Source organism: Eptatretus burgeri, chromosome 5, assembly GCF_056783735.1.
Source record: "Eptatretus burgeri isolate ZD-2024b chromosome 5, Ebu_testis_v1, whole genome shotgun sequence".
In the NCBI taxonomy this organism is placed as follows: domain Eukaryota; kingdom Metazoa; phylum Chordata; class Myxini; order Myxiniformes; family Myxinidae; genus Eptatretus; species Eptatretus burgeri.
Genome location: NC_140965.1, coordinates 66,561,279 through 66,577,130, shown reverse-complemented (window position 1 = coordinate 66,577,130; position 15,852 = coordinate 66,561,279). Strand labels below are relative to the sequence as shown.

At 41.5% G+C, this 15,852-nt stretch overlaps 1 protein-coding gene across 1 annotated transcript in view; it reads left to right on the top strand.

The window, feature by feature from the left end:
• The window catches only part of LOC147026605 (laminin subunit gamma-1-like), an 81,560-nt gene that overhangs the window by 16,488 nt on the left and 49,220 nt on the right, over positions 1-15,852 (top strand). The window contains exon 2 of the mRNA XM_085882188.1: positions 15,140-15,444. Coding sequence (XP_085738314.1) covers positions 15,140-15,444 — 305 coding nt within the window. The remainder of the gene's footprint in view (positions 1-15,139; positions 15,445-15,852) is intronic.

The window sequence follows — 15,852 nt, the reverse complement described above, 5'->3', positions numbered from 1 at the left end:
CCGAGGCTTCAGCGCCACAACACATCTGCTCCCGAGGCTTCGATGCCGCAGCACATCCGCTCCCGAGGCTTCGATGCCGCAGCACATCTGCTCCCGAGGCTTCGATGCCGCAGCACATCCGCTCCCGAGGCTTCGATGCCGCAGCACATCCGCTCCCGAGGCTTCGATGCCGCAGCACATCCGCTCCCGAGGCTTCGATGCCGCAGCACATCCGCTCCCGAGGCTTCAATGCCGCAGCACATCCGCTCCCGAGGCTTCGATGCCGCAGCACATCCGCTCCCGAGGCTTCGATGCCGCAGCACATCTGCTCCCTAGGCTTCAGCGCCGCAGCAGTACATGGTTTGCGAGACGGCCACATAACCTCATGCACAGTGCCACGCACCATGGGCCCAAGTTCGAGTACAGATCTCGTTCCCGCGAAACCCACACACCGCACGCACGTAACCAAGAATGGGCACGCACCCACCCCACTGAGAGTCATTTGTTCCCATTTCTACCACGTCCATGTGTGCTGTCTACGTACATATTCGCTTGCAGGGACTACTGACTATTAATCTATTGCAGTAACTATTAGTATATTTATATTTTGGAATTAATAGCCTGCACAAAATGGTGGAAAAATAAATAAATAAAAATTTATAATAAAAACCTCTTCACTTTCAGCAACTTCTGACTATCAATATAGTGGTGGAACTATAATAGAATATTTATATTAATATTTTGTAATGTAAGTAAATTGCCCAAAACAGAAAGAGCAAACTACGTATGTAATTTCCGAAAAAAAATGACCCCTGTGAACTGTTCCGTCATAGATTGCAAAAGCAGGTTATGAAGCATGGTGCTTCACTCGATGAAGTTACACGTTCTGCATATTCCATCATCTTTTCTTCGCTCAATATAATCGTCCGAACATTAGAAAAAGTTAAGTTTCATGCTTTGCTTCAATAAATACACAAAGTTATAAAAAAATCGCTAATTTGTTTAAAAAATTTTCCGATTTCACTCCAGATTTCAACACTTATTTTGTCCACCTGGTTCGATTATCAAAGCCGACATAATATTTCGATTACATACTTTAATTAGTCTATGAGAGTAGATCGTGATTCCAAATCGAGGCATGTTTGAATAGGCCGAACAAAATGGCGAATTAGCATCCCCATCGAGTGTGAGCGAGGAGTCCGAGGGTGTCCAAGGATGTGTCTGATGAAGGATATAATTAAATAAGGCCGTTAATTATCTTCAAAAGGGATGTTTTAATTAACCCAAACACTCAATTTTCACTCTTGCACTTCCTTGGAGTTTTGTGAGTATGCATGCGAAGTTTCAGGCTGCTAGGTTCCATGGTTTTGGGGTTATAGAGGAGACACACTGTCACACACTCACATATTTTATTGGTGTAGATTAGCATTTTTATCCGCATGGGAATCCACATTGGAATGTATTTAATATCTGAATTCCAAACATTGTCCAAACAACTATGTTGCATTAATCATTCTTGAAAAAAAAAATTTTGGAATAAGTACAGTTAAACACTTTACGCTTAACCCCATTGGGTCGCGTACTCCCAATGAATGCTTTCAATGTATGTATGTATGTATGGCTTGCAGGATGGCCTCGAGGTATGTACTCTATGCTGTCTATCCTGGGTTTGAATCCTGATCCAGCTACAAATGGACAAATGGACCTGACCCAGCTATAAACCTGTCATCCCTGTGTTTGACAGGCAGTGTGATTCATTATTGTGTGTGCTATCCTTCGGATGGACATTAAACTGGGTCTGTCGGTGTCAATCGGTGGACATTAAGGATCACATGATGTCCTTTGTGAAGAGAAGGGCAAGCCATTGCTGACACTGTGGCCAAATTCCAAATTCCTGCCCTAACTACTGCTGGGAAGGCAATGGCAAACCACCCAGCATATTCCTTTCCAATAAACTGCTTTGGCAGAACTGATGCTCTGTAATAGAATCAGTATGTATGGATGTATAGTTCTGATAGAATGTCTAATCTACAACCCTTTTCAAAATTTTCACCTTTTGTTGCCTTACAGCCTGGAATTAAATTGCATTAAAACAGACTTTTTCCACCTTTATTTACACATCGTAACTCACAACTTCCAAGTGAAAAACAAATTCTTCAAATTTCAGAAAATTAATTTAAAATACAAAACTAGAATATCTTTTTTGAAAATTTTTCATGACTGATCCTCAAAATTTTTCTTACTGATCGGATGTAGTGTTCTACGTATGCAATTATGGCGTCATAACAAAGGCATCTATGACATCATAAAAAAAATCACACTTATTCCACATGTGGAGTACTTTACATGTGCCAAGTTCAATTTTTTCCTTGGTGCGGTTTTGGAAATACAGAGGTCCAAAGTTTTTCCTATTTTCCGACATGGCTGCCACACCACGTGACCTATGGCATCATAGTTATAATTAAAACATTCCACATGAGTAGTCGCTCTGATAGTGAAAATGTTGTGTCAATCTGACAAGCAGTTGCAGAGAAAAACCGTACTCTCATTCTGTGCGGACAAGCAAACAAACAAACAGACAAATGGACCCAAATGCAACACACTTTCCTCTGACGAGGGTAACAACAAAATAAGCTAGAAGGGCACTCGGTAGAGCGCATACCTCCGTCACGCATTGTCTGATCCACGAGAACATATTGGGACCATTACATTTTTGAACTAGAAGGGTACTCGGTAGAGCGCATACCTCCACCACGCATTGCCTGATCCACGAGAACATATTGGGACCATTACATTTTTGAACTAGAAGGGTACACGGTAGAGCGCATACCTCCGTCACGCATTGTCTGATCCACGAGAACATATTGGGACCATTACATTTTTGAACTAGAAGGGTACTCGGTAGAGCGCATACCTCCGTCATGCATTGCCTGATCCACGAGAACATATTGGGACCATTATATTTTTGAACTAGAAGGGTACTCGGTAGAGCGCATACCTCCGTCATGCATTGCCTGATCCACGAGAACATATCGGGACCATTACATTTTTGAACTAGAATGGTACTCGGTAGAGCGCATACCTCCACCACGCATTTCCTGATCCACGAGAACATCTCTGGCCCATTACATTTTTGAACTAGAATGGTACTCGGTAGAGCGCATACCTCCACCACGCATTTCCTGATCCACAAGAACATATCGGGACCATTACATTTTTGAACTAGAAGGGTACTCAGTAGAGCGCATACCTCCGTCACGCAATGCCTGATCCACGAGAACATCTCTGGCCCATTACATTTTTGACATATCGTGCTAAATATCGTTTTTGGCCCTTTCTCTCAATGATGAAGGATCACTTAAAATATTATCAGATGCGGATCCGGATTCGGATCTTCACCAAAATTGAATCAATTCTTCCTTGTCACACACCCAACATGTCCACCAAGTTTCGTCCAAATCCGTACACAACTTTTTTGAGATATCGTGCTATATATCATTTTTGGCCCGATCTCTCAATGGTGAAGAATCACTTTAAAAATTCTGGAAGCCGGATCCGGATCTTTACCAAAATCTAGTGAGTTCGTCCTTGTCTCAAACCGAACCTGTCCACAAAATTTAATCCGGATCCGTCCACAACTTTTTGACATATCCTGCACACAATCAAACAGATAGAAATGGGTGAAAACATAACATCCTTCACCTTCCATGGTGGAGGTAACAAACAAGAACAAGGCGTCGTGCAGAGCACTATACTTGCAAAATCCAGTCCCCCCACCCCTCCCCCACTGTCCAAAAGTTTCCATGGATACATCAAATTGTCCATTTCATTGAGATTAAAATCGACAATCTTAATCAAAGCTCAGATGAAAATTGAATATTTTTCAGATTTAAATTGATTATTTTAGAAGTTTGACCTTGAGTTGACCTTTGACCATTTGATCTGAAAAATAGTTGTTTTCCCAATTCAGCGACGCACGATGCAAATCCTTTTCAACTTTCAAGTCAATTCAACGAAAAATGACGATTTTAGAAATCTTACCTCAAGTTGACCTTTGACCTCAAAATGAATAGGCTTCTCAGTTGAGACTACGTCTACAGCTTGTTAAACTTTTATGACGATTGGTTTAGAATTGTGACCTGTCAGCGATTGACAGACAAACAAACAGAGAAACACAGAATAACAAAATCGACTGATTAATATACTTGAAAAGTCTTTGATTTTGCAAGTAACGAACAGACGGAGTGAAAACTGAGTACACTCCGTGTGTGTGTGTGTGTGTGTGTGTGTGTGTGTGTGTGTGTGTGTGTGTGTGTGTGTGTTTTAACTGTTAAATATTTCACAATTCAAATTCATTCATGGACACGGTTAACATACACTAACATTGTAAATGGATGGACGGACGGACAAGCAACAACCATTATGCAGCGAAAGATGTAGAGTTGGTTTGACATCATAAATTTATTGTGACCATCCACACCTTGTTTACATTCGTTACGGCGTTCGAACCTTTTACATTTAAAAATGTTTTTTTATTACTTGTTTCTGTACTTTAAAAAATGGATTTACATTTTTACTCCCCAACTTTATTTCATGTCTGTCGCACTTCAATGACGACAAGCTGACAACAAACTGCACGGCTCCAGGCGTGTGCGTGCGTGCGTGCTTTACTGACCAAAGAAAGTTCTTGCACTCTGTTCACATGCTGTCACACCTGTGATAATTATCGTATTTACAGTAGTATAATTATTGCACATCTGGCAAGAATGGTTGTCGGACTGAAGGACATTCCGCTGTTAACCACACCTGCCTTAAACAATTGTTTCCTGTTGTCACTTCGGTTGGACTATACAGGGTGTCCACAATATCTTATCACCCCTGTGTAATGTAGTATTTATCTCGAGTTCAGATATGTTTTTGACGTTTATTACATGCCCCTTCCCCTTACCCAAACCTTTATCCTTATCCTTATCCGTACTACATTTTATTGATGGACCGGTGTTTGTTTGTCGCACTACTCTTCCTACAGTTCTGGCCCAATTAAATCCAGACTTGCTATATGGGATCAACACGACCCCAATTAATGTATAGGTGTGTTTTTATCTTTGCCGGTGGTCTTGGTGTGAGGGGGGGGGAGGGATGCAAATTCTCGATGTAAATAGAGATTCTAATGTCTATGTCTATGTCTATGTAAATTCTCTATGTAAATAGAGATTCTAATGTCTATGTCTATGTCTATGTAAATTCTCTATGTAAATAGAGATTCTAATGTCTATGTCTATGTAAATTCTCTATGTCTATGTAAATTCTCTATGTAAATAGAGATTCTAATGTCTATGTCTATGTAAATTCTCTATGTCTATGTAAATTCTCTATGTAAATAGAGATTCTAATGTCTATGTCTATGTCTATGTAAATTCTCTATGTAAATAGAGATTCTTATGTCTATGTAAATTCTCTATGTAAATAGAGATTCTAATGTCTATGTCTATGTCTATGTAAATTCTCTATGTAAATAGAGATTCTAATGTCTATGTCTATGTAAATTCTCTATGTCTATGTAAATTCTCTATGTAAATAGAGATTCTAATGTCTATGTCTATGTAAATTATCTATGTCTATGTAAATTCTCTATGTAAATAGAGATTCTAATGTCTATGTCTATGTAAATTCTCTATGTAAATAGAGATTCTAATGTCTATGTCTATGTAAATAGAGATTCTAATGTCTATGTCTATGTAAATTCTCTATGTAAATAGAGATTCTAATGTCTATGTCTATGTAAGTTCTCGATGTAAATAGAGATTCTAATGTCTATGTCTATGTAAATTCTCTATGTAAATAGAGATTCTAATGTCTATGTCTATGTAAATTCTCGATGTAAATAGAGATTCTAATGTCTATGTCTATGTAAATTCTCTATGTAAATAGAGATTCTAATGTCTATGTCTATGTCTATGTTCCGAAACAGAGCTGTCAGTTGCCCATACACCACCCAAATAAAGGGACAGGTCAGAAGAATGTGTTGTGTGCTTGGAACAAGATCACCCTTAGAGCGGGTACTCTGCTAGTGTTACTTAATTACATTACCTGACTGTGAAGTACTCATGCAGAGTCCATTGTGCCAGAAGCGTGCGCCTTTATTGGCCTGATGACGTCTGACTGATGCCGAACAAAACGGTGCACTCGATCAACCACACCAATAATGGTGTAACCCAATGCATATGTCACAATTACATGACATGTACCTTTAATCATGTGACACAGCTTATGGATTTGTTTGTGCACCGTCATTCTCATGACGGAGAATGATTCTGCGCCAGGCTCTGAGCAACATTTTCCCGAGCATTTGAGGGGTAACAAGATTAAATGTATCCCTGACAGTGTACTAGCCAAGATGCATTCTTGAAGTATTTTACATGAGATGACAAGACATTGTGCACATCCTGCATGTAATAGGATACCGTCCATGGCACTCATAGAGCTATGATTTCACCTCGAGCTGATTGACAGGCTTTTTCTTTCATATTCCGATACGTAATTATGCATTGATGCCTCCTTTTTGTGTAATCCGTTGAAGTTTTAAAAATTTTGAATCCAGCTTGTCCACTTCAAAATAGTTTCCCTCCAGTCTCACACACTTCTCCATCCTCTTCTTCCATGCTTCGATGCACCCCCGGAAGGCTTCTTCTGGAATCCTCCGGAACTCCGTCGTCACGGCCCTTTTGATGGCCTCCACATCAGGAAATCGGGTCCACTTGATCACCCCCTTGAGCTTGGGGAATAGAAAAAAAATCACAAGGTGCCAAGTCTGGTGAATATGGAGGTTGCTCCAGAGTTGGCACGTTCCTCTCTGCCATAAACTGTCAGATGCTCAGGGTACTGTGAGCAGGGGCATTGTCATGGTGTAGCACCCAGGCGTTGTTCTCCCACAGATCCCTCCGCTTGTCCCGCACTGATGTCATGAGGCACTGGAGGATCTCCTTGTACACGTATTGATTCACTGTTTGACTCTGTGATAGAAACTTGAAGTGGACGATGCCTTTGATGTCAAAAAACACGATGAGCATCACCTTGACCTTCGACTTCGACATCCTTGCTTTCTTTGGTCTTGGTCTTTTCCACTGACTTTTCTTTTCCACTTTTCCACTTTGGTCTTGGACTTTTCCACTGACGACTCTGCCATTTGGTCTTGGGATCGTATTCGAATATTCACAATTCATCACCAGTAATGACTCTCCCAAGCAGGTCTGGATTGTTCAAGAGGCGCTCGATAATGTCTTGACAGACAGTGACTCTTTGCTGTTTCTGGTCCTCGGACAACAGATTGGGGATCATCTTTGCGCATTTCGGGATTTTCAGTGATGATGCTTCAGACAAGTGTCCTTGTTGATGGAAAGCTCCTCAGCAATCATCCGCACCATGAGTCGACGATCTGAGCGCACCATCTGCTCAACACGCTCAATGTTGTCTGCCATTCTGCTCGTTGAAGGTCTTCCAGACCATGGATCATCTTCAACCTCCTCCTGTCCCTCTTTGAACCCCTTGTGCCATTCAAATGCACGTGTACGTGACATTGTTTCTTCCCCGTAGACTTGCTGCAGCATTGCGAAGGACTTGGAAGGTGTTTTGCCAAGCTTGGCAAGAAAATTCAGATTGGCTCTCTGCTCACGACTCAGACTGGACAACATGTATAGCTCGACCTGTAAAAAAAAACACACAATGAGCGCAGTCAACCATTGCCAATCATTTTTCTTGCTGGAATGTTGCCAAAGAATGTGACGCAACCCGTTCATTCAAGTTGTGTAAGTGGAGCACACAGCAGGCTCAGTCCCGTTACTTTTTAGACGGATCTTTTATATATATATATATATATATATATATATATATATATATATATATATATATATATATATATATATATATATATATATATATATATATCACGATATTTCAAAAAGTTGTGGACAGATTCGGACGAAACTTTCTGGACAGGTTTGGTGTGTGACAAGGACGAATTGATTCGATTTTGGTGATAATTCGGATTTTTTTGATGTTTTATTTTGAATTCAATGTTGAGGCTCGTATGAGAGCTAACACACAGAACATACAACAAGGGGAGCAGGAGATAAGAGGGGCGGGAAAGAGAGAGAAGGAAAAAAAAACAGTAGGGAATGGAGACATCAGGAGATTTGTGGAAGGGAAAGGGATGGGGCGGGGAACACGGGGTACACAAGATGGACACCACCAGGGAATTTCAGGTCCTAAATCTAAATCTAGATCTGGATATAAGAATTTTAAAACTTTAATAATTCTTCAGCATTGAGAGATGGGGCCAAGAACGATATATAGCACGATATCTCAAAAAGTTACAGACGGATTCAGAAGAGACTTGGTGGATGAGTTGGTTAAATGACAAGAACAAGTCGATTCGATTTTGGTTCAGGTCCGGATGCAGATCTGACCGATCAGTGGGATACAAAACGTAAACTGGTGAGCCTGGCGGAGGTATCCTCTCGACTGAGTTCCGTTCTCGTTGCATGCAAAATCCTCCCCAGATGACTGGAACGTACTTTATACGCTTACAAGTCCGTGGAAAGATCCTAATTGTGAGAAATTTAAGCTTCACTACGGAACTTGAATCAATGTAAAGAAATTTGTTTTGTTCAACTGGTGACCAATGAGGTGATTCCTATTTGCACCTGCTCGTAAGCATGTACTTTTGTTGTGGTCATGCTTTTGGGTAGAGCATGCCCAACTGGTAACCCAACCATGCAGGTTCTTCCGGCATCGTGGGGCATGTATAATCTGGCTGAACAGTAACTGGTTCACTTGTCGGTCATTTTACTCGGATTTCATCAATTCTATTATTTTGTTTAAACACGAAGAATACTCGACTTTGTCAAGACCTGAATCCGCCTGCATTGGCGGACAGTTCAAACAACAGGATTATCAACTGAAGTCGACAAAGGCATGCTATCGTATGATCTTCCCTCTCTATTGCTCTGACGAAGGGCCAATGCCCGAAACGTCAGCATTACTTTTGCTTCCCATGGCGTTTAGCAAACCGACTCTTTTTACATCTGGCTCGTACAGCTGTTCGCACAACTCGTACATACTTTTTAACATCTGGCTCTTGTAGATGCCATCTCTTAAACAAAACCATTTGCTCGTGTCTCTGACAAATATTTATAATCTTGTTTTCTGCTTTGTCCAATGCTCTATTTTCCATTCTCGTGTTCACACTTCTTGTAACGCAACATGTGGCAACCTCGAGATGACGAGATCCTGCCAGCAGCCTGGAAACCAGTCTGCTCGATAATAACAGGCCTGTTCAAAGCAGTTCCCACAACAAACGGGGGTTGAGGTCGCCATCTGTTTGCGAATCCAATCGGTGGTTCTGCCAATGGTATGAGAGCCAGGAGACAAAGCTCCCAAACTCCAGCTGAGTATGTACACATAAACGTAGGCCACAATTTCTTGCGGAGGTCTTGCTTGGCTTTCGTGTGCCAGGAGCTGCCCTCTTGGAAGTAGGTTGGATATGCTTCGACTGTGGAAAGATGGCATCACACTGGCACTTGAGATTGATGTTGATATCGTTTTTTTTAATCTCGGAAGCAAAACAGTGAGTGATGAGAATGCTTGATTGCGCCGGAACTCTGCTCCGCAGACCGTCTTAACAATCCGTGCTCCATTGCCATATGCTGAAGGACACAATGACCTTTTGCTTGATGTCCACCAGATCTGGTGTAAATTCTGCATTCGGCTGTTCGTAGTTTGGCAAGTCAAACCCCCTAGATAACGATCTGATGGGATTCAAAGCTGCAAGCACTTGTTGTTGTGAATTCCTTATTTCCTTATAAGGACATCCACTATGGTGTGCAACTAGGAATTCTATCTTGCTGTGGGTAAATTGGAAACAGAGCTTCCTTGAGTAACCCTGTTTGTAACTGTACATGGAAGCTTGTTTGACATATTTGTGCATACACGTACATACGTTAAGATGCAAAGAACAAAAGGTTGGAATCCCACTGTCTTTATTAATTGTCTATTGTATCCTAACATCCTTGGCCTTCCATGCACACACAAGCTCACCACCCTCCAACTGAGGATATAACATGGTGACACGGCATGATGATGGGCATAATTATGTTTGACACAAATAGCGATCCCTTCATTGTGTATTTGCCATTTTTATCCTCATTCTCTGAAATTATCTTGGATTTTTTTTCAAAAGGTATCATGGGATCTTTACCTTGCACAAAGCACGCATGAGACCGCGGAAAAATTTGCGAATGAGATGTTTGCATCGGCGGGCAGGTGGAATGCAGGATGTCGATTGAGGTATGCTACCCATCGTGAGAATCGAGGAGAAACTGAAGTTTCAGGCGTTAACCCTTCGTCGGAGCAAAGGCATGAAGAGTTAGCGCCTGAAACGCCAGCTTCTTGCTTCGCAAGGGTGTTCGCATCGCTCGATCAACGCCCTGCTGATTTAATGCAGTGTTCTTCCTTTCTACCGACGCAGATTGCCACGAGTCTTCAACGCGAAGCAAAAAGCGGGGTTTAGCAATTGATTCGCTTTGTCTGTCTCTGTCTGTCTACAAATGTCAGTTTTTGATCAAGGAACCACTAAATTTCAATTGAATGTTATATTTTGAACATGGATCGGAAAACAAACTTGCTGTTTTGTAGTACTTTGGCTCTGAATTCATCCCAGTTGCATATGCACAAAGTGGGGTGAGATTTTTTTTTTTTTTTACTCTGCCTGTCTGGCAGTCAAACAAAATTGAAAATCATTCCAAGCAGGAAACTGACTGTTTTTAAGAACGTTATAAAGGACACAAACAACAGGCATCAAACTAGAACGGCACTCAGGAGAGCGCATACCCTTCGCCAGTCTGAAGAGTTCACGGTTTGTATCCCATTGATAGGCTGGATCTGAATCCGGACCTGAACCAATATCGAATTGGCTCCTTGTCACCGACCCAACTCCTCCACCAGGTTTTGTTACGATTCGGCCACAACGTTTTGAGATATCGTGCTTTAAGTAGTTTTTGGTCCCATCTATCTCTCGATAGTGAAGTCACTTTAAAAAAATTCTCGGATCCGGATCTTCACCAAATTCGAACCATTTTGTCTTTATCAGACACCTAACCTGTCCACCAAGTTTTGCCTGAATCCGTCGACAACTTTTTGAGATATCCTGTGACAGACAGACAGACAGACAGACAGACAGACAGGGCTGAAAGCATAATCTCCATTCACCTCCGGCGGTGGAGGTAATAACTAATGTAACGCGTTAAATAAGGTGCTGTAAAAGACATTGCATGAACGGCGGTAAACTTCCAAGCAAATTTCTTCTACGACCTTTAAAATCTTTATTTTATTTCAATTGAATTATATACTTGAACACTGAAGAACACAAATCACCTTTTTGGCACTTTCAAAAAAAAATCCCTTCAATCTATCAGTACTTGGAGTCTCGGACAAAATATTATGGCATTTTCCATCATCTGAACCAATCAAATTTTCCGCTTACAGACCCCGCCCATGTCCCTTTTTTTAAACTCCTGACCAGTGGGCTAAAGTAAGGTATTCTATGAACTCTCGAGTTGTAGTTGGGTATAATTGGCTTGCAGGTGCAGGGGGTTCAGTTCTTGCAGTGCTCTCACGGTTTTTGAGGAACACCATGAGAAGTGAAAAATTGCAAAGTTCTCTCCATTGCTTGTTGGTTTCTGTTCGCCGCTCATAGATCCCTTTAGGCCCCCAACATCTGTACTTGGTAATAAATAAATTTTAAAAAGCCTCATTGTCTTGGGACTATATTGGAATTGAATTTCCCATTTGTTTTCAATTTTAGTGATACAGGGCCCTGCTGTAAAATCACTTAACGCTTTATCAGTTGATTCTCATTCAAAGAGATTTGACCCATGAATTCCAGGACCGGACGACGGAAGTCAGCCGTGGAAGGGTTTCTGTTAAACCTGGTTTAAAGCTGTCATTTTATCCTTTTTCAATCTGTCATGTATCTCCCGACGACGAGGAAGTGAAATAATGGCGAACATCGATTAAATAATCACCGAGCCCTCAGACTCGGAACGGACGCTCGAACTCGAACCACAGTTCCACCGAGTATGTTTATGTTTAAGCAGGTGTACAAGGTGAAGGTATTTCTATTTAAAATGTATTTTATCACAAACTCTGACACATTTGACTATCACGCTGCGAATGAATAGATTTCACAATTTTTATCAATCAAACCAAAGTGTTTTCATGTGAATAGATTTTCCCCATGCCGAATATAATACACGGAGTTGTTGTGCCATGTATGACGTCATCGGTGCCTTCCTTGTCCACCAGCAGACAATCGAAAGGGTATTTCTGTCAAAAACCCATCGTCTAATAATGTCCTTGCCGTTCATGTGAAGATGCAGCCAATGGTATCCGCTCAGGTATTCATCCTGCATTAACTCCTCCATGAGCTTTCGATGGATGTAAAACCTGTCACTTTAGGGTAAATTTCCCACTTTAGGGAATATTAAGGCGGCTGTCTCGTCTGCTTTCATCCATTTGTTAAATTTTCAATCGTTTACTTTTGCCTTCAGACGATCTAAGACGTTATCGTTCATGTAGTTCTGTATGAAGTCCAAGTGACCTCAACAAACTGGGCATGATGTTGATGATCGTTGCGCTTCGTTAGGACTTGTTTGCAGTCCATAGAAGGCTACTGTATCCACAATGCCAGGACAAAGAGACCAGCAGCCAGCTTTGGGGCCCGAAGGGTTTTCATTTTGTAACTCTGGAGAGAAAATTGTTACAATGTGGCCATGCTGAGGATTTTCAAAAAGTTCATTCTGACCGTGGCAGAGTATCTGAACCCATGAAATAACTTACATTCACACATTGTGGCAGAAGGTTTGTGTTGAAGCCATTATTGTTCTAAAACTCGTGTTATGGTAACCTTGGTTTCCATGACAATAAAGAAACGTTATCAGAAGCTGTCCGAAGAATTCATGTTGGCACTGTAGTTAGTTAGTTGGAAATTTGAAATTTGGTGTGTGTGTGTGTGTGTGTGTGTGTGTGTGTGTGTGTGTGTGTGTGTGTGTGTGTGTGTGTGTGTGTGTGTGTGTGTGTGTGTGTGTGTGTGTGTGTGTGTGTGTGTGTTTGTGTGTGTTTGAATGAAGTGTAGTGAGGAAAAGGTTGTTTAACATCTACATATTATTTATGCAACAAACGGAACGGGGGAGGAAGTTAAGTGAGGAAAAGGAAATGCAGTATGGGAAGAGTTTAGAAAGAAGGGAAAGGACGTCATGAGGTGTATAGGGAGGGAAAGGGGGTGGGGGTGAGGTATGGTGAAGGAAGGGGAATCTACGGGAGTTGGGATCTAGAAACGTATTCCATTTCTCCAATGTAATAAGTAGATGGCTCCTAACAGCATTTGAATCGATTCCAAACTGCCTTTGCACATACTACTAATACAGTATAACGCACTATTTTTTATTGTGAAAATGTTTTTCAACTGAATGTTTTTGCATCCTTGTGCCTTGAGCAAAGTCCTCATTGGTCGTGTGGACTGGCTGGATTGCCTGAACGGATATGGACCCAGGTTTGAGTTGCCTCGCCTGCGTTAGAATCCAGACGCAGCTATAAACTGTCATCCCGGCGTTTCACATGTAGGACGAGGCATCAATGTGTTTGCGCCGTTCCTTGGATCGACGTTAAGTTGGTGGACCTTAAGAATCTCACGGTGTCATTCGCAAAGAGTCGGCGAGTTATCGCCAGCACCCTGAACAACTTACAAATTCCTGCTCTCTAGCCTACAGGGGGCACTGCATCAATGGCGCAGCCATGTTCCCAGCAATGAGGCAACCAGCAGCCATGTGCTCCACGTGAAAGAATATAATATAATCTCTCTATATAAAACACAGTGTGTATTATTTGTCTGTCCCCCCCTCCATAAGGACGATCTAAGAATGGTTTTAAAGGCCAATCTTTTGACACGACTGTGTGTTCACTATAGTCTATTTTTCAAGATTAAAAAAAAAACTTTAAAAATACTTTTCACAAAAGAGGAATTATGTCTCTTCTATTGGAATTGTAGACGGTGACTTGCAAACTGAGCTCAACGGTGGCGTACAGATGCGTTTTAAAATAACGCTTCTTGCTACGAAACATCATATCTTCCGGTCTCCTTGAATATTTCAAATAAAATAATTCCAACCCATCATTTTTGACGGGCTTTTATAATATATATATATTTTATAAAAAAAATATATATATATATATATATATATATATATATATATATATATATATATATACATATATATGTACATAACACCTCCAACACTCCTCGAGCTGAAGAACCTGTGCATGGAGGGAATAGGCGAAAGATGTGGTGTGGGTTGGTCATCTATTTTTAATTTTATGAATGATTCTCATTTTTGTTGAGCGTTGAGGGCCCAACACTATAAAACTTCTCTCTACTTTGTGAGGCTTCATTTACGTTTGATAATCACCAGAAGAGGAGTACGTGCAGCACGGGCGATGTTGTACCACGCTCAAAGAATGAAAATTCAGCCTCGAAGGTCTTGGCGGTTGTGTTATAACACGAGTTATGTTATTACAATTGAATTGCATCATGTCCACTGAGTAGGTTATGTACAGCATGTGGACATCTCGCAGCATCCCCTGTGGATGTGACAAAGCAAGGATTGAGTTATGATATCCCTTTGGCCTGGCAAGGAAAAGTCAGTGCATATGTTTGAGGCATGTTGCTGCAATGCAGACATGCATGACCCGCGGATAGACCATGGGGCTCTCATAATAATTTGCAATGGAAAATAATAAATGATTGATAGATTACCTGTTTCAACACACCTGTCCAAGATGAATGCAGTGACCGCTTATAGTTTTTGTTCTTGTAAATTTGTTTTGAAGTTCTCTGTCATGAATAATTACTTATTTTTCAGCAAATGATTAATTTGGGTAACAACACTCGCCATAGTTTTGATAATCATCAGTGCAGTCGATTCTTGAACCAAATAATTTCTCTCAACACAAAGCCCTGCAATCAGTCCTTCCAGATTTGCACAGGTTGCACCTTTTTTGCTTCCAGTTATGGCTCAAACCCCTAATCCACGACGCCCCTTCTCTGCAGGAAAGGCGTTCGACATCACGTATGTTCGGCTCAAGTTCCACACGAGTAGGCCCGAGAGCTTCGCGATTTACAAACGCACTTCGCCCACTTCGGATTGGCAGCCATACCAGTACTACAGCGGATCGTGCCTTGCCACGTACGGCCTGTCTCCCCAAGGATTCCTGCGTACCGGAGATGATGAGACGACTGCCTTGTGTACCGCCGAGTTCAGCGACATCTCCCCACTCACAAACGCTAACGTAGCCTTCTCAACACTAGAAGGCCGGCCTAGTGCATACATCTTCGACACCAGTTCCTTGCTGCAGGTATTTTAATTGGCACACCAGTGCCTCACAGCACTTTTCTGAGCAGATATTCTTTTATTACTTAAGTAATGTCATTCCTAACTTAAAGGTACGTAATTCCAATTGTCTCTCAATTAACCAATTAACTCTTAAAAAAAAGTTTTTTGGGGCTCAGAAATTAATTGCATTCTGTACCTGTCAGTTCATGGTTAATTGCCTACAGATCTGGTGCCACTGGAGATGAACGGTAAAACCATCCTTCGAACGAAGATGAATGATTGAACCATCCACCCCAGGGAGGTGAATCGTCGAACCGTCCATCCTATGGAGTTAATCCAGCCACACACCTGCAGAGGTGAAAGATAGAACTGTCTACCTCACAGAGGTGAATGATACGACCATCTACCTAACGGAAGTGACAATCGAACC